This window comes from Arachis stenosperma, chromosome 3 (genome assembly GCF_014773155.1).
Source record: "Arachis stenosperma cultivar V10309 chromosome 3, arast.V10309.gnm1.PFL2, whole genome shotgun sequence".
Classification (NCBI taxonomy): domain Eukaryota; kingdom Viridiplantae; phylum Streptophyta; class Magnoliopsida; order Fabales; family Fabaceae; genus Arachis; species Arachis stenosperma.
This window is the reverse complement of record NC_080379.1, coordinates 49,036,380-49,055,490: the sequence shown is the minus strand read 5'-3', so window position 1 is coordinate 49,055,490 and position 19,111 is coordinate 49,036,380. Positions and strand designations below refer to the sequence as shown.

The 19,111-nt window shown below is 38.8% G+C and overlaps 2 protein-coding genes and 1 non-coding gene across 3 annotated transcripts; all 3 read right to left on the bottom strand.

Moving 5' to 3' along the window:
- Positions 1-3,565: 3,565 nt before the first annotated feature.
- On the bottom strand, positions 3,566-5,167 carry LOC130966073 (uncharacterized). Its single transcript, XM_057890834.1, has 3 exons — positions 5,064-5,167; positions 4,584-4,763; positions 3,566-4,451 (listed from the first exon to the last, which is right to left on the bottom strand). The coding sequence occupies exons 1-3, from the start codon at positions 5,165-5,167 to the stop codon at positions 3,566-3,568; spliced, it is 1,170 nt and encodes a 389-aa protein (XP_057746817.1).
- A 1,043-nt stretch (positions 5,168-6,210) lies between these two features.
- LOC130966072 (uncharacterized) lies at positions 6,211-7,569 on the bottom strand. The gene is made up of 2 exons (XM_057890833.1): positions 6,933-7,569; positions 6,211-6,797 (listed from the first exon to the last, which is right to left on the bottom strand). The coding sequence occupies exons 1-2, from the start codon at positions 7,567-7,569 to the stop codon at positions 6,211-6,213; spliced, it is 1,224 nt and encodes a 407-aa protein (XP_057746816.1).
- Positions 7,570-11,407: 3,838 nt separating this feature from the next.
- On the bottom strand, positions 11,408-11,515 carry LOC130972749 (small nucleolar RNA R71). The gene has a single exon (XR_009083912.1). It is a non-coding gene; the product is annotated as a small nucleolar RNA R71 (small nucleolar RNA).
- Between the last annotated feature and the right edge of the window lie 7,596 nt (positions 11,516-19,111).

The following is a 19,111-nucleotide window of genomic DNA, read 5'->3' as shown; positions in this document are numbered from 1 at the left end:
CTATTACTTTTCTATTTTAATTAATGTACCGATTTATGATTCAAGAATTATTTTCGTTCTTTATTTTATGAATCTAGGTGGAATGGAAGTATGACCTTGGTTCTAATTGAGTTCTTGTATACCTTAGAAAAGCTCTTTACTTGAATAACATCTTGAAAACATATTCTCCTAAATTTCTAATTATCTAGACTTAACGGGATACGTGACATATAATCCTCTTATATTTGGGTAATTAGGGTTTCTATGGCATATAAACTAGAATTGAACTTCACCCTCTAATTGGAATTAAGTGACCAAGGAATTGGTGGTTGATGAATTGGTGGAGACTAAAAAGGTCTAAGGAATTAGGGTTTAGTCACATATAGTTTGCCATGAATTAAATCTTGCATAATTAAAATAGCTAGTAAGAAAAGTCAATCCGAAAAATAGATAACTTTGAAGCCTTAACTATTTCTCCATATATTAGTCACAACTTGTTTGCTGCTTGCTTTTGATATTCTGAATTTACTATTAATGCTTTTGAACTCTCTGAACATCATTTTCTATTTGTCTAACTAAGTAAATCACTTAATCATTGTTGATTAGTCCATCAATTCTCGTGGGATCGACCCTCATTCACTTGAGGTACTACTTAGTACGACCTGGTGTACTTGCTGGTTAGTTTGTGGTTATAAATTATGCACCAATTGGGAACTATACTAGCAACAAAATTATTTTGTGGAATTCGGGGTATCTTTCTCTTCCGGAGGTGGGTGAGTACTAACAATGAGCTCCTTTAGATAAGCGTATCGGCGCTTGTTGTGGCACTCTATTTGCTCCATCCGCCAGTCTTGCCGGTCTAACCTCTGAAGGATCTGAAGGAACATCTGATTGGTGGATGGTGCAGGAGGTGTGGATGATGGTGGAGCGGAAGAAAATGGAGTGTCTATAGAGGGGCCTGCATACCGGCTCACAGAGGGTACTGGGGGTCTGATATACTTCCCATTCGGGACATATTGATCATCTATTGGGTTCATGGCCTTCGTATCTCCAGCCCAATAGGAGACACCTGCTGCAGATACCAAATCTGTAACCAATGCGAGGAAAGGCAGGTTGCCCGCGATCTGCACGTGTCCCACAGCCTGCCAGATGATTCGGGGCAGGTTGAGAGGTTGTTCTGTAAGAATGCACCAGATGAGAACAGCCATGTCCGCAATGAAGGTGGACTCATGCGTGCTCGAAAAGATATAGTGGGACATAATCTGTGCCCACACGTGAGCCTCCAAGGTAAGTGCTTGAGCTGAGATGCTCTTGGGTCGAGTTTGATATTGTCCATAGATCCAGTTGCTCCCAGGTTATGCTATGACTCCAAGGACACTATTCCAGTCAAACTGGTATGTTTGGCACTTGAGTTGGGTCTCTTGATAGGCGTCCAACCCCTCTGGGCTAGGTGGAAGATCCAATACTCTCTGGATGGCACCTTTAGAGACAGGAACTTGCTTTTGACGAACATAGATAGACTGCAGGGTCGGCAAGTAAAAATTGGAGTAGAATTCAACTACCCATGATAGATTGGCCTCCCACGGCTGCCTCCTCAAGAAGCCCCACTATCTCCTTTCAATGCGGCGCTCCACAAAATCAACAAAATGCATTGGAAGGATGAGTAGATACTCATTATTGTAGTTTCTCTCAGCCAGGATGGGGAACATCTGCTCACAGTAACGGTTAGTGAACCGTGCAGAGTCCCTTGTAGGAAATGCCTTCTCCGCCTCATCAATTTTGATTGTCCTCTTCACCCGCTTCATAGGTGGCTTGACGCTTGTAGTCGGTTGTGCCTTAGCCAGGGCTCTTTTAGTGCCTTTCCTTGCCGGTGTCTTGCCAGTAGCCTTCTTTTTTCCTTTCTTGGTGCCCATCCTAAAGAAGGAAGAGAGAGGAATAATGTTAAATATAGATAGCTAAAAATCGGAAGGAAGAAAGTCCAAGTGATAATAAATACCAAAGAAAAAGATAATTGCTTAAATACATGGTAGCTACAACATGTAAGTAAGACATCAATTAAGATCATGAAGGCATATCATAACAACTAGATGCAAGAGGGTTTAAAGCATGCAAGTGATAGGCATGAGAAACATAGCTCAAGCATCAAGAGCAACATGAATAGTCACATGCAACAAAATAATGATCACTTGTATGTTGACAATTAATGACTAATATACTCAATACATATGGATTGCAAGGATTGTGAAAAAGAAGCATTAAAGTGTGAGAATATGATAGATAAGAAATCAAAATGCCATAAGGGCTTTTTCACAAACACTTGGTGTGCAATTTAAAAATAGGAATTGAGGTGAATAATCCAAGTGTATATGGGACCCAAAATAATATGTCAATTGTCAAAGCACTCCTTATAATATCCATAAGCTAAAATATAGCAAAATAAGAACCAAAATAAAGCTCCAACACCAACATAAGAATGCAAAATAAAAGAATGGAAAAGGAATTATAATTAACAAAGCTAATATAAAATTAAATAAATAAAATATTCAAATGCAAAAAATAAAAGAAGAGGGGAAAAATTAGAAGAGAGGAAGAAAAGAAACCTTAAGAAGAAGATGAGAATAGGAAGATGAATGGGAGTAAGAATGGGAGAAGAGTAAGAATGGGGAAAGAAAAGAAAATGTAGCTGCCAGAGTAGGTGGTCTCCGGTGGTGGTCCGGAGGGGGTGGTGAGAGGAAGGAAGAAGAAGGAAGTAAGAAGTAGAAAGAATGAAGAAGAAAGAAGAAGAGTTAAAAAGAAGGAAGGAGAATTAGGATTAGAGAAAGAAGAAAGGGGTTAGAAAATTGAACGAAAAAGAAATCTGGGCAGCGTGCTGAGTAAGTGATGCGGTGCATATGACCCGCGCGCGTCACCCACGCGTACGCGTGGGTGGGCAAAAGTTCGGGGGAACGCGTAAGCGTTGGTCACGTGTACGGGTGACCACTGTCCGTGCTAAACGCACAATGCCAGCCCCATGGCCTCACAACTCTCTGTTCAACTTGTACTGGGGCCGCAATTGCTATCGACGTGTGCGCATCTGTCATGCCCACGCATGGATAGCCATAGAGTGAAAATGACGCGTACACGTCAGAGAGGCATACACATGGGTTGAGTTGTGCCTCTAGCACACTACCCGCGCAATTCCATCACAACTCTCTGTTCAAAACTCTCTTTTATGCCAATTTCCATGTCCACGCGTACGCATCAGGGACGCTTGCATGTAGATTGTCAAAAATGAAGGTCACGCATACGCGTGGGGTACGCGTACGCATGGGGTTGCTTGTGCGCCAAGCACCCATCCCGCTTGGCTCTCGCGCAACTCTCTGTTCATTTTCAATATGTTGCGCATGCACACATGACGCGTGTGCGTCATAGACGCTTGCGCGTTGAATGCTTTTTTTTATATAATGCAACATAGAAGTACTTATGCCTAACTTAACACTGATAAAAATAAAATAGAACTAATAGTAAAAGGGAAGATCGTACCATGGTGGGTTGTCTCCCACCTAGCACTTTTCTTTAACGTCCTAAAGTTAGACGGTCCACAAGCTCAGTCTTCATCTGTTGCTGGATCCGCCAAGAGGAAGATCTCCAGATCCTTGTTGTTCTTCTTCTTCTCATCATGATATAGCTTCAAGCGGTGGCCATTGACCTTGAAGAAAGTGGGGTTTAAAGGGTGACTCAGGTGGAAGACTCCATATGGCTCAGCCTTTTCCACTCTATAGGGGCATTTCCACCTTGATCTCAACTTGCCTGGCATGAGTCTCAACCTTGAGTTATAGAGGAGGACTAAATTTCCAGCTCTAAACTCTCTTCTCTTGATGTTCTTGTGATGCACAGCCTTCACCATTTCTTTGTAGAGCCTTGAGTTCTCATACGCTTCCAGCCGAAGGTTCTCCAATTCCTGTAGTTGTAGCTTCCTTTCGGCCCCGGCTTCCCCCAATCCTAGGCTGCATTCTCTCACCGCCCAGAAAGCTTTGTGTTCCACCTTAACCGAAAGGTGACAAGCCTTCCCATAGACTAGGTGGAATGGACTCATTCCAATTGGTGTCTTGTAAGCTGTCCGATAAGCCCAAAGCGCGTTTGCAAGTCTAGTACTCCAGTCTCTTCTATGAGGTTTGAAAATCTTCTCCAATATGCGTTTTATCTCTCTGTTAGACACCTCGGCTTGCCCATTGATTTGGGGATGGTAAGCCGTCACCACCTTGTGAATAATGCCATGTTTCTTTAATAGAACTGTCATTCTCCTGTTACAAAAATGAGTGCCTTGATCACTCACGATTGCTTGTGGGGATCCAAAGCGACAAGTAATATTATTTCGAACAAAAGAGACAATAACGTTAGCATCATCAGTATGTTGAAGCATCTCATCCATCTTGGATATATTCCCAAATCTTTGACATGGGGGGCAATATTCACAGAAAGCAATAGCATCCCTAAAAGGTGTGAGCCACCAGAATTTGCAGTCCAAAATTTTTCTAGTAATTTTTTAAGGGCCAAAATGTCCACCACTCTTGGAATAGTGGCAGGCCTCTAAAATTGACTGGAATTCTGATTGTGGCACACACCTTCTTATTATTTGGTCAGCACCACATCTCCACAAATATGGGTCATCCCATATGTAATACTTGGACTCGCTTTTAAGCTTGTCCTTTTGGTGCTTAGTAAAATTAGGAGGAAAGGTACGACTAACCAAATAATTAGCTATAGGTCCATACCAAGGAACCACCTCAGATATTGCTTGCAAGCTATCAAATAGAAAAGCATCATTGATAGGAGTGGAGTCACTCTTGATATGCTCAAGGCGACTCAAGTGGTCCGCCACTAGATTTTGGGAACCACTCCTATCTTTGATCTCTAAATCAAACTCTTGTAGCAACAATATCCAACGGATTAACCTTGGTTTGGACTCTTTCTTAGCTAACAAATATTTTAAGGCTGCATGGTCTGAATATACTACCACCTTAGTACCAAGTAAATAAGCTCGGAATTTATCCAAAGCAAAAATAATATCTAAAAGCTATTTTTCAGTGGTAGTATAATTAGACTGAGCACCATCTAAAGTCTTAAAAGCATAAGCAAATATATAAGGGTCCTTACCTTCGCGCTGAGCCAGCGCCGCTCCTACCGCATAGTCGGATGCGTCACACATGATCTCGAATGGCCTGCTCTAGTCAGGCCCTCTCACAATAGGAGCTTGGGTCAAGGAAATCTTTAGCTTGTCAAATGCCTCCATGCAATCTTCACTCAACTCCAACTCTACGTCCTTCTGTAGCAGTCGGGACAAAGGTAGTGCAACCTCACTGAAGTCCTTAATAAATTGCCGGTAAGAACCTGCATGACCAAGAAAAGAGCGGACTTCCCTCATGGAGGAGGGGTAAGGTAAACCAGAAATAACATCTACCTTTGCAGGATCAACATAAATACCAGTATTAGAAACAACGTGTCCTAGAACAATAACTTGCTTTACCATAAAATGATATTTTTCAAAATTAAGCACAAGGTTTGAACTAACACACCTTTCTAATACTCTAGCTAAACAATCCAAACAAAGGTCAAATAAATCACCATAAACGCTAAAGTCATCCATAAAATCTTCCATACAGTTCTCAATAAGATTTGAGAAAATGCTCATCATGCATCTTTGAAACATAGTCGGTGCATTACATAAGCCAAAAAGCATTCACTTATATGCATACGTTCCAAAGGGGCATGTAAAAGTAGTTTACTCCTGATCCTCTAGAGCAATATGGATTTGAAAATATCCAGTGTAACCATCTAAAAAATAGTAGTGTGATTTACCTGACAGGCGATCAAGCATTTGATCGATGAAAGCATTTAATCGATGAAAGGTTATGGGTAGTGATCCTTGTAAGTGGCTTGGTTCAAACACCTGTAGTCAATGCACACCCTCCAGGAATTCTGCACTCTGGTAGCCATGAGTTCCCCACACTCATTCTTCACTGTGGTGATGCCAGACTTCCTCGGGACCACCTGTATTGGGCTAACCCATTCACTATCCGAGATTAGATAGATGATATCGGCTTCAAGCAGTATGGTCACTTCCTTCTTGACAACTTCTAAAATAGTGGGGTTCAACCGCCTTTGAGGTTGACAGATAGGCCTTGCTCCCTCCTCTAGAAATATACGGTGCTCACATACTTGAGGGCTGATACCTACTATGTTTGCCAAACTCTACCCAATAGCCTTCTTGTGTCTTCTAAGCACACTAAGCAGCTGCTCCTCTTGTTGGGAAGTAAGTTCCCTTGCTATTATAACTGGGATCTTCTTATTATCCTTAAGATAAGCATACTTGAGCTGGGGTGGAAGGGGCTTCAACTCCATTTTCAGCTCATGGCTTAGCACTTGATCGTTTGGAGCTATTGGAGGTGGTAAGGTGTCTTCATTATGCGCAGAGGGCTTCCCCACACTTGCACCTTGCTCCATGTTCAGCTCTTCTACCGCCTCTTGGTGAACCTCAGCCACAGTCTCATCAATAATGTCACACTGGAAGATGGAGTGATCTTCCGGTGGATGCTTCATAGCTTCATCTAGGTTGAAGCTCACTGCTCTTCCATCTATCTCAATTGAGTATGTACCCGAGAAGGCATCCAATTTGAACCGCGAAGTCTTCAAAAATGGCCTTCCAAGCAAGATGGATGAAGGTCTTCCTGGGTCATTAGAAGGCATCTCTAAAATATAGAAGTCTATAGGGAATGTCAACCCCTTAATGCTCACCAAGAAGTCTTCAGTAATGCCAACCACCGAGATTATGCTCTTATCTGCCAAAACAAAACGTACTGCCGACCTTTTCAAGGGTGGGAGCCTCAAAGCATCATATACAGATAATGGCATAATACTAACACATGCACCTAAATCACACATGCAGTCAAAAAATTGTACACCTCCTATAGTACAAGTAACCATGCAAGGACCGGGATCACCACATTTCTCCGTTATAGCACCCATTAAAGCAGAAATAGAGCTACCTAAAGGAATAGTTTCTAAATCATGTATTTTATCCTTATTCATGCACAAATCTTCATACTTCGGTACCTGGCGAATAGCATCAAAAAGGGGAATAGTTACCTCAACCTTTTTAAAGATCTCTACCATCTTGGAGTCTAGCTCCACTTGCTTCTTTGTCCTCCTAGCAAGATATGAAAAAGGGTTGGGAATGGATTCTCTCACAACATCATGTTCCTTAGGCACTCCATTCCTTGGTTGCACAACTTCTTCCTCAATCGCATCTTGTACCTCATCCTCTTCTTCAACATCTTCTACCTCAACAATGTCTTCAACATGAATATTTTCTCTTGAGCTTGGCTCCTCTGGACTCCTCTCTGGCAATGTATTTTCAGATCTCAAAGTGATGGCATCACCCTTGGGGTTGGGTAAAGGTTGAGAGGGAAGTGCATTAGAGCTTGAAGGTTGATTGTTGGGGTAGATGGTGGTTCCATTTGGGATATGAGAGCTTGTAGAGGTAAGACCGGTAATGCTAAAGGTAAGTGAATTTTGAAGGTCTTTTTGTCCTTGCACAATAGAGAAAAGCATCTTATCATTGGAGGAAGAAGGAGGGTAGGTGATTTGAGGGGCTTGTGATTGGTTGTTTTGAGGCGCTTGAGCTTGCCTTTAGTGAGGTGCCCGGTAACTTTGGCCTTGGTTCTGCTGTTGGTATAGAGGGTTTTGTTGATACCGGTTCTACTGATAGTTGTTGTTGTTATTCCATCTTTGATTGCCACCATCTGTGATTTCAGGTATTTTCTGGCTGAAATTGAGGGACCTGAGCAAAAATCTGATTCAGGCTGACAAAGGACTACTGATGTTGTTGGATTCTGACCTCTCTGCACTCGAAATGGATTTTTTGGAGCTACAAAACTCCAAATGGTACGCTCTCAACGGCGTTGGAAAGTAGATATCCATAGCTTTCCAGCAATATATAATAGTTCATACTTTATTCGAGATTAGATGATGCAAACTGGCGTTCAACGCTAGTTCCATGCTGCATTCTGGAGTAAAACGCCAGAAACACGTCACAAACCAAAGTTAAACGCTAAAAACACGTTACAACTTGGCGTTTAACTCCAAGAGAAGCCTCTGCACGTGTAAAGCTCAAGCTCAACCCAAGCACACACCAAGTGGGCCCCAGAAGTAGATTTCTACATCAATCACTTATCTCTATAACCCTAGTAGCTAGTTTTAGTATAAATAGAACTTTTTATTATTGTACTAGTGTATTTTGACAATTCGGTCTTTTTGACCACATCTTTGGTCTCAGTTTTAATCTATTGTTCATCTTAGGAGACTATTGATCACGTTTTGGGGGGCTGGCCTTTCGGCCATGCCTGGACCATCACTTATGTATTTTCAACGGTGGAGTTTCTACACACCATAGATTAAGGGTGTGGAGCTCTGCTGTTCCTCGAGTATTAATGCAACTACTACTATTTTCTATTCAATTCAGCTTATTCTTGTTCTAAGATATTCACTTCACTTCAACATGATGGATGTGATGATCGGTGCTCATAATCATTTTCACCGATGAACGCGGGACTGACAACCACTTCCGTTCTACCTTAGAACGAGCATGTATCTCTTGGATTCCTTAATCAGGATCTTCGTGGTATAAGCTAGAACCCTTTGGCGGGCATTCTTGAGAATCCAGAAAGTCTGAACCTTGTCTGTGGTATTCTGAGTAGGATTTAGGGATTGAATGACTGTGACGAGCTTCAAACTCACGATTGTTGGGCGTAGTGACAAACGCAAAAGAATCAATGGATTCTATTCCGACATGATCGAGAACCGACAGATGATTAGCCGTGCTGTGATAAGAGCATTTGGACCATTTTCACTGAGAGGATGAGAAGTAGCCATTGACAACGGTGATGCCCTACATACAGCTTGCCATGAAAAGGAGTATGAATGATTGGATAAAAGTAGTAGGAAAGTAGAGATTCAGAAGGGACAAGCATCTCCATACACTTATCTGAAAGTCTCATCAATGAATTACATAAGTATCTCTATCTTTATTTTATGCTTTATTTATTATTATTTTTGAAACCTTTATAACCATTTGAATCCGCCTAACTGAGATTTACAAGAAGACCATAGCTTGCTTCATACCAATAATCTCCGTGGGATCGACCTTTACTCACGTAAGGTTTATTACTTGGATGACCTAGTGCACTTGCTGGTTAGTTGTGCAAAGTTGTGACAAAGTGTGATTCATGTTTGAGAGCGCTACCAAGTTTTTGGCGCCATTGTTGATGATCACAATTTCGTGCACCAAGTTTTTGGCGCCGTTGCCGGGGATTATTTGAGTTTGGACAACTGACAGTTCATCTTGTTGCTCAGATTAGGTAATTTTCTTTTCAAAAGTTTTCAAAAATCTTTCAAAAATTTTTATTTTATTTTCGTTTTCCCAAAAAAGAAATTTTTGGAAAAAAAAACAAAAAAATTAATAAAATCATAAAAATCAAAAATATTTTGTGTTTCTTGTTTGAGTCTTGAGTCAAATTTTAAGTTTGGTGTCAATTGCATGTTTTTAAAAATTTATGCATTTTTCGAAAACTCATGCATGGTGTTCTTCATGATCTTCAAGTTGTTATTGACAAGTCTTCTTGTTTGATCTTTAAATTTTCTTTGTTTTGTGTTTTTTGTTGTTTTTCATATGCATTTTTGCATTCATAGTGTCTAAACATGAAAAATTTCTAAGTTTGGTGTCTTGCATGTTTTTCTTTTCTTGAAAAATTTTTAAAAATAAATCTTGATGTTCATCATGACCTTCAAAGTGTTCTTGGTGTTCATCTTGACATTCATAGTGTTCTTGCATGTTTTCTTTGTTTTGATCTTAATTTTTCATGTTGTGTGTCATTTTTATGTTTTTCTCTCTCCTCATTAAAAATTCAAAAATAAAAAAAATTTTTCCTTTTTTCTCTCATAAGTTTCGAAAAATTTGAGTTGACTTAGTCAAAAAATTTTTAAAATTTAGTTATTTCTTATAAGTCAAATCAAATTTTCAATTTTAAAAATTCTATCTTTTCAAAACTTTTTCAAAAATCAAATCTTTTTCATTTTCCTTTTATGATTTTCGAAAATTTAAAATTATTTTTCAAAATCTTTTTCTTATCTTTATTTCAAAATTTCGAAAACTTTACTAACAATTAATGTGATTGATTCAAAAATTTGAAGTTTGTTGCTTTCTTGTTAAGAAAGGTTCAATCTTTAAATTTTGGAGTCATGTCTTTTAAGTTTCTTGTCAGTCAAGTAATCAATTCTAATTTTAAAAATCAAATCTTTTTCCAAAATATCTTTTTCAATTATATCTCTTCCAAAATATCTTTTTCAAAATCAATTTCAAAATCTTCTCTAACTTATTATCTTTTTAAAATTGATTTTTAAATCTTTTTCAACTAACTAATTAACTTTTTGTTCATTTCTTATCTTTTTCAAAACCACCTAACTAATTTTATCTCTCTAATTTTCAAAAATTTCCTCCCTCTTTTTCAAATATTCTTTTTAATTAACTAGTTATTTCAAATTTTAATTTTAATTTTATTTCTTCTCTCAATTTTCGAAAATCACTAACTGTTTTTCAAAAACAATTTTTGAATTTTAACTTTAATATTTTTCTTTTATTTTAGTTAATTTTCAAAATCTCTTCTCTCTCATCTCTTTCTATTTATTTATTCATTTATTAACACTTCTCTTCATCTTAAAATTCGAACCCCCTCTTCCTCTCTGAGTTCGAATTTTCCTCTTTTCCTTCTTCTATTCTTTTCTTCTTCTACTAACATAAAGGAATCTCTCTACTATGGTAAAGAGGATCCCTATTATTTTTTTCTGTTCCCTTCTTTTTCATATGAGCAGGAGCAAGGACAAGAATATTCTTGTTGAAGCAGATCCTGAACCTGAAAGGACTCTGAAGAGGAAACTAAGAGAAGCTAAATTACAACAATCCAGAGATAATCTTACAGAAATTTTTGAAAAGGAAGAGGAGATGGCAGCCGAAAATAATAATGCAAGGAGGATGCTTGGTGATTATACTACACCTACTTCCAAGTTTGATGGAAGAAGCATCTCAATCCCTGCCATTGGAGCAAACAATTTTGAGCTAAAGCCTCAACTAGTTGCTCTAATGCAACAGAACTGCAAGTTTCATGAACTTCTATTAGAAGATCCCTATCAGTTTTTAACTGAGTTCTTGCAGATCTGTAAGACTGTTAAGACTAATGGAGTAGATCCTGAAGTCTACAGGCTCATGTTTTTCCCTTTTGCTGTAAGAGACAGGGCTAGAACATGGTTGGACTCACAACCTAAAGATAGCCTAGACTCTTGGGATAAGCTAGTCACGGCCTTCTTGGCTAAGTTTTTTCCTCCTCAAAAGCTGAGCAAGCTTAGAGTGGATGTTCAGACTTTCAAACAAAAAGATGGTGAATCCCTCTATGAAGCTTGGGAAAGATACAAGCAGATGACCAAAAGGTGTCCTTCTGACATGCTTTCAGAGTAGACCATTTTGGATATATTCTATTACGGTCTATCTGAGTTCTCTAAGATGTCACTGGACCATTCTGCAGGTGGATCCATTCACCTAAAGAAAACGCCTGCAGAAGCTCAAGAACTCATTGACATGGTTGCAAATAACCAATTCATGTACACTTCTGAGAGGAATTCTGTCAGTAATGGGACACCTCAGAGGAAGGAAGTTCTTGAAATTGATGCTCTGAATGCCATATTGGCTCAGAACAAAATGTTGACTCAGCAAGTCAACATGATTTCTCAAAGTCTGAATGGATGGCAAAATACATCCAACAGTACTAAAGAGGCATCTTCTGAAGAAGAAGCTTATGATCCTGAGAACCCTGTAATGGCAGAGGTGAATTACATGGGTGAACCCTATGGGAACACCTATAATTCTTCATGGAGAAATCATCCAAACTTCTCATGGAAGGATCAACAAAAGCCCCAACAAGGCTTTAATAATGGTGGAAGAAACATGCTTAGCAATAGCAAGCCTTTCCCATCATCTTCTCAGCAACAGACAGAGAATTCTGAGTAGAGCTCCTCTAGCTTAGCAAATATAGTCTCTGATCTGTCTAAGGCCACTTTAAGTTTCATGAGTGAAACAAGGTCCTCCATTAGAAATTTGGAAGCACAAGTGGGCCAGCTGAGTAAGAAAATCACTGAAACTCCTCCTAATACTCTCCCAAGCAATACTGAAGAGAATCTGAAAAGATAGTGCAAGGCCATTGACATAATCAAATTGGCCGAACCTAGAGAGGAAGGGGAGGACATGAATCCCAATGTGGAAGACCTCATGGGATGTCTCCCAGACAAGAAGGAGTTCCCTATTGAGGACCTAGAGGAATCTGAGGCTCGCATAGAAACCATAGAGATTCCATTAAACCTCCTTCTGCCATTCATGAGCTCTGAAAACGATTCTTCCTCTGAAGAGGATGAAGATGTAACTGGAGAGCAAGTTGCTAAATATCTAGGAGCTATCATGAAACTGAATGCCAAGTTGTTTGGTAATGAGACTTGGGAAGATGCACCTCCCTTGCTCATTAGTGAACTAGATAGATGGGTTCAACAAACTCTGCCTCAAAAGAAATAAGATCCAGGTAAATTCTTAATACCCTGTACCATGGGCACCATGACCTTTGAGAAGGCTCTGTGTGACCTAGGGTCAGGTATAAATCTTATGCCACTCTTTGTAATGGAGAAACTGGGAATCTTTGAGGTAAAACTGCCACTTTCTCATTAGAGATGGCAGACAAGTCAATAAGACAAGCTTTATGGAATGGTAGAGGACGTGTTAGTGAAGGTTAAAGGCCTTTACATCCCTGCTGATTTCATAATCTTAGACACTAAGAAGGAAGAGGATGAACACATCATTCTTGGAAGACCCTTCCTAGCCACAGCAGGAGCTGTGATTGATGTTAACAGAGGAGAATTAGTCCTTCAATAGAATGGGGACTACCTTGTGTTTAAGGCCCAAGGGTATCCCTCTGTAAACATGAAAAAGAGGCACGATAAGCTTCTCTCAATACAGAGTCAAACAAAGCCCCCACAATCAAACTCTAAGTTTGGTGTTGGGAGGCCACAACCAAACTCTAAGTTGGTGTTGAACCCCCACATTCAAACTCTAAGTTTGGTGTTGGGAGGTCTGATGAGCGGATAATTTATATGCTTTTTGGCATTGTTTTTAGGTAGTTTTTAGTAAGTTCAAGCTACTTTTAGGGATGTTTTCATTAGTTTTTATGTTAAATTCACATTTCTGGACTTTACTATGAGTTTGTGTGTTTTTCTGTGATTTCAGGTAATTTCTGGCTGAAATTGAGGGATTTGAGCAAAACTCTGAAAAAGGCTGACAAAAGGACTGCTGATGCTGTTGGAATCTGACCTCCCTGCACTCGAAATGAATTTTCTAGAGCTACAGAACTTTAATTGGCGCGCTCTTAACGGCGTTGGAAAGTAGACATCTAGAGCTTTCCATCAATATATAATAGTCCATACTTTATTCGGAAATTGACGACGTAACTTGGCGTTGAACGCCAAGTACATGCTGCTGTCTGGAGTTAAACGCCAGAAAAATGTCATGATCCGGAGTTGAACGCCCAAAACACGTTATAACTTGGAGTTCAACTCCAAGAAAAGCCTCAGCTCGAGGATAGATCAAGCTCAGCCCGAGCATACACCAAGTGATCCCCAGAAGTGGATTTATGCATCAATTACTTACTCATGTAAATCCTAGTAGCTAATCTAGTATAAATAAGACTTTTTACTAATGTATCAGTCGTCTTTTGACCACGTTACATCTTTGGTCTCAGTTTTGTTTTATTCTTCATCTTAAGAGGCTATTGATCACGTTTTGGGGGGCTGGCCATTCGGCCATGCCTGAACCTTTTACTTATGTATTTTTAACGGTGGAGTTTCTGCACACCATAGATTAAGGGTGTGGAGCTCCACTGTACCTCAAGTTTCAATACAACTACTATTACTTTCTATTCAATTCTCTTTTATTCTTATTCCAAGATATACGTTACACTTAACTTTGATGAATGTGATGATCCGTGACACTCATCATCATTCTCACTTATGAACGCACGGGATTGACAACCACTTCCGTTCTACTCTAGGCCGGGCGCATATCTCTTAGATTCCCCAACAGAATCTTCGTGGTATAAGCTAGAAAGATGGCGGCATTCAAGAGAATTCGGAAGGTCTAAACCTTGTCTGTGGTATTCTTAGTAGGATTCAATGATTGAATGACTGTGATGAGCTTCAAACTCCTGAAGGCTGGGCGTGATGACAAACGCAAAAGAATCAAGGGATTCTATTCCAACCTGATTGAGAACCGACAAATGATTAGCCGTGCTGTGACAGAGCATAGGAACGTTTTCACTGAGAGGATGGGATGTAGCCATTGACAATGGTGATGCCCTACATACAGCTTGCCATGGAAAGGAGTGAGAAGGATTGGATGAATGTAATAGGAAAGTAGAGATTCAAGAGGAGCACAGCATCTCCATACACTTATCTGAAATTCCCACTATTAATTTACATAAGTATTTCTATCCCTTTAATTTTCTTTTTATTATTAATTTTTGAAACCCAAAACTATTTAATCTGCCTAACTGAGATTTACAAGGTAACCATAGCTTGCTTCATACCAACAATCTCTGTGGGATCGACCCTTACTCACGTAAGGTATTACTTGGATGACCCAGTACACTTGCTGGTTAAGTTGAACGGAGTTGTGAATTGAATTTTAGATACCATGATATTGAGCACCAAGTTTTTGGAGCCATTACCAGGGATTGTTACGAGTTAGAAAAGAATGAATCACAATTTCGTCCACCAAGTTTTTGGCGCCGTTGCCGGGGATTGTTCGAGTATGGACAACTGACGGTTCATCTTGTTGCTCAGATTAGGTAATTTTCTTTTCAAAAAAATCTTTTTCAAAATTTTTCTTTTCTTTTTCGTTTTTCCTAACTTTATTTTCGAAAAAATTAATAAAAATCCAAAAAAATTAGAAAATCATAAAAACCAAAAATATTTTGTGTTTCTTGTTTGAGTCTTGAGTCAAATTTTAAGTTTGGTGTCAATTGCATGCTTTAAAAATTTTTCTTGCATTTTTCAAAAATTCCATCCATTCATAGTGTTCTTCATGATCTTCAAGTTGTTCTTGATAAGTCCTCTTGTTTGATCTTGATGTTTTCTTGTTTTGTGTTGTTTGTTGTTTTTCATATGCATTTTTTGTTTGTTAGAGTCCATGCATTAAAAATTTCTAAGTTTGGTGTCTTGCATGTTTTCTTTGCATCAAAAAAAAAATTTTCAAAAATATGTTCTTGATGTTCATCATGATCTTCAAAGTGTTCTTGGTGTTCATCTTGACATTCATAGTGTTCTTGCATGCATTCATTGTTTTGATCTAAAAATTTCATGCATTGAGTATTTTTGTTGTTTTTCTCTCTCATAATTAAAAATTCAAAAATAAAAAAAATATCGTTTCCTTATTTCCCTCCAAATTTTCGAAATTTTGGGATTGACTTGGTCAAAAATTTTCAAAATTAGTTGTTTCCTACAAGTCAAGTCAAAATTTCAATTTTAAAAATCTTATCTTTTTAAAATCTTTTTCAAAAATCATATCTTTTTCATTTTTTTATCATTTTCGAAAATTTCAAAAAAATATTTTTCAAAATATTTTCAAAATTTTTTTCTTATCTTTACATCATATTTTCGAAAATGTGCTAACAATTAATGTGATCGATTCAAAAATTTGAAGTTTGTTACTTTCTTGTTAAGAAAGGTTCAATCTTTAAGTTCTAGAATCTTATCTTGTAGTTTCTTGTTAGTCAAGTCATTTTAAAAATTAGATCTTTTTATCTTTTATCTTATCTTTTTCAAAAATTTTATCTTTTTCAAAATTTGATTTCAAAATATATTATCTAACTTCTTATCTTCTTATCTTTTCAAATTTGATTTTAAAATCTTTTTCAACTAACTAATTAACTTTTTGTTTGTTTCTTATCTTTTTCAAAACCACCTAACTACTCTTTCCTCTCTAATTTTCGAAAATATCTCACCCCTTTTTCAAAAATTCTTTTTAATTAACTAATTGTTTCATGTTTTAATTTTAATTACATTTTATCTCTAATTTTCGAAAATTACTAACCCCTTTTTCAAAATTATTTTCGAAATTCTCCCTCTCTTTTCTTATTCTATTTAATTATTACTAACACTTCTCTTCACCTCTCTTCATCTAAATATCCGAACCCACTCTTCTTCACTCTTCTCCCCTTTCTTCTTCTACTAATATAAAGGAATCTCTGTACTGGGACATAGAGGATTCCTCTTTCTTTTCTTGTTTTCTTCTCTTTCATATGAGTAGGAACAGGGAAAAAGGCACTCTTGTTGAAATTGATCCTAAACCTGAAAGGACTCTGAAAAGAAAACTAAGAGAAACTAAATTACAACAATCCAGAAACAACCTTTCAGAAATTTTCGAACAAGAGAAGGAGATGGCAGCCGAAAATAATAATAATGCAAGGAGAATGCTTGGTGAATTCACAAAGCCAACGTCCAAGTTTGATGGAAGAAGCATCTCCATTCCTGCCATTGGAGCCAATAATTTTGAGCTTAAGCCTCAACTAGTTGCTTTAATGCAACAAAACTGCAAGTTTTATGGACTTCCATCTGAAGATCCTTATCAGTTTTTAACTGAGTTCTTGCAGATCTGTGAGACTGTAAAGACGAATGGAGTTGATCCTGAAGTCTACAGACTCATGCTTTTCCCTTTTGCTGTAAGAGACAGAGCTAGAATATGGTTGGATTCACAACCCAAAGATAGCCTGGACTCCTAGGATAAGCTGGTCACTGCCTTCTTGGATAAATTCTTTCCTCCTCAAAAGCTGAGCAAGCTGAGAGTGGATGTTCAAACCTTCAAACAAAAAGATGGTGAATCCCTCTATGAAGCTTGGGAAAGATACAAGCAGCTGACCAAAAGATGTCCATCTGACATGTTTTCAGAATGGACCATATTAGATATATTCTATTATGGTCTCTCTGAATTTTCGAAAATGTCATTGGACCATTCTGCAGGTGGATCTATTCACCTAAAGAAAACGCCTGAAGAGGCTCAAGAGCTTATTGACATGGTTGCAAACAACCAATTCATGTACACCTCTGAGAGGAATTCCGTGAATAGTGGGATACCTCAGAAGAAAGGAGTTCTTGAAATTGATGCTCTGAATGCCATATTGGCTCAGAACAAAGTGTTGACTCAACAGGTCAACATGATCTCTCAAAATCTGAATGGATGGCAACATGCATCCAACAGTACTAGAGAGGCAGCTTCTGAAAAAGCTTATGATCCTGAGAACCCAGCCATGGCAGAGGTTAATTACATGGGTGAACCTTATGGAAACACCTATAACTCATCATGGAGAAATCATCCAAATTTCTCATGGAAGGATCAACAAAAGCCTCAACAAGGCTTTAACAATGGTGGACGCAATAGGCTGAGCAATAGCAAGCCATATCCATCATCTTCTCAGCAACAGATAGAGAATTCTGAACAAAACACTTCTAATTTAGCCAATCTAGTCTCTGATCTGTCAAAGACCACTTTCAGTTTCATGAGTGAAACAAGATCCTCCATTAGAAATCTGGAGGCACAAGTGGGCCAGCTGAGTAAGAAAGTCATTGAAACTCCTCCCAGTATTCTCCCAAGCAATACAGAAGAGAATCCAAAAGGAGAGTGCAAGGCCATTGATATAATCAATATGGCCGAATGCACAAGGGAGGAGGAGGACGAAAATCCTAGTGAGGAAGACCTCCTGGGATGTCCCTCAAACAAGAAGGAGTTCCCTATTAAGGATCCAAAGGAATCGGAGGCTCATATAGAGACCATAGAGATTCCATTAAATCTTCTTCTGCCATTCATGAGCTCTGAAGACTATTCTTCCTCAGAAGAGGATGAAGATGTGACTGGAGAGCAAGTTGCTCAATATTTAGGAGCTATCATGAAGCTGAATGCCAAGTTGTTTGGTAATGAGACTTGGGAAAGTGAACCTCCTTTGCTCATTAGTGAACTAGATACCTGGATTCAGCAAATTTTACCTCAAAAGAGACAAGATCCTGGCAAGTTCTTAATACCTTGTACCATAGGCACCATGACCTTTGAAAAAGCTCTATGTGATCTAGGGTCAGGGATAAATCTTATGCCACTCTCTGTAATGGAGAAGCTGGGGATCATTGAGGTACAACCTGCCTTGTTCTCATTACAATTGGCAGACAAGTCATTGAGACAAGCTTATGGAATAGTGGAGGACGTGTTAGTAAAGATTGAAGGCCTTTACATCCCTGCTGATTTCATAATCTTAGACACTAGGAAGGAAGAGGATGATTGCATCATCCTTGGAAGACCTTTCCTAGCCACAGTAGGAGCTGTGATAGATGTCAACAGAGGTAAATTAGTCCTTCAATTGAATGGGGACTACCTTGTGTTTAAGGCACATGGCCATCCCTCTGTGACAAAAGAGAGTAAGCATGAAGAGCTTCTCTCAGTTCAGAGTCAAGAAGAGCCCCCACAGTCAAACTCTAAGTTTGGTGTTGGGAGGCCACAACCAAACTCTAAGTTTGGTGTTAAGACCCCATATCCAAACTCTTAAGTTTGGTGTTGGCACTATACAACATTGACCTGATCACCTTTGTGGCTCATTGAGAGCCACTGTCAAGCTATTGACATTAAAGAAGCGCTTGTTGGGAGGCAACCCAATTTTATTTATCTAATTTTTATTTTATTGTTATTTTGTGTTTTATTAGGTACATGATCATGAGGAGTCACGAAAAAATCATAAAAATTAAAAACAGAATCAAAAACAGCAAAAGAAAAAATTCACACCCTGGAGGAAGCACAGGCTGGCGTTCAACGCCAGTAAGATGCATCTGGCCGGCGTTCAACGCCAGAACAGAGCATCATTCTGGCGCTGAACGCCAGAAACAAGCAACATTCTGGCGCTGAACGCCAGGAATGTGCCTAGAGAAGAAAAACTGGCGTTGAACGCCAGTAACAAGCATGAAACTGGCATTC

Bases quoted from the DNA above. Each gene is read 5' to 3' on its own strand.
- LOC130966072 (XM_057890833.1), bottom strand. From the start codon at position 7,569: ATGCTTTTCTCTATTGTGCAAGGACAAAAAGACCTTCAAAATTCACTT. The intron at 6,798-6,932 runs GTACTATAGGAG...TTGTTTTGGCAG, and splicing joins CGGTCCTTGCATGGTTACTT to ATAAGAGCATAATCTCGGTG.
- LOC130966073 (XM_057890834.1), bottom strand. From the start codon at position 5,167: ATGTGTGACGCATCCGACTATGCGGTAGGAGCGGCGCTGGCTCAGCGC. The intron at 4,764-5,063 runs GTCTAATTATAC...TCTATTTGATAG, and splicing joins AAGACTTTAGATGGTGCTCA to CTTGCAAGCAATATCTGAGG. The intron at 4,452-4,583 runs GTGTGTGCCACA...CACACCTTTTAG, and splicing joins GCTGACCAAATAATAAGAAG to GGATGCTATTGCTTTCTGTG.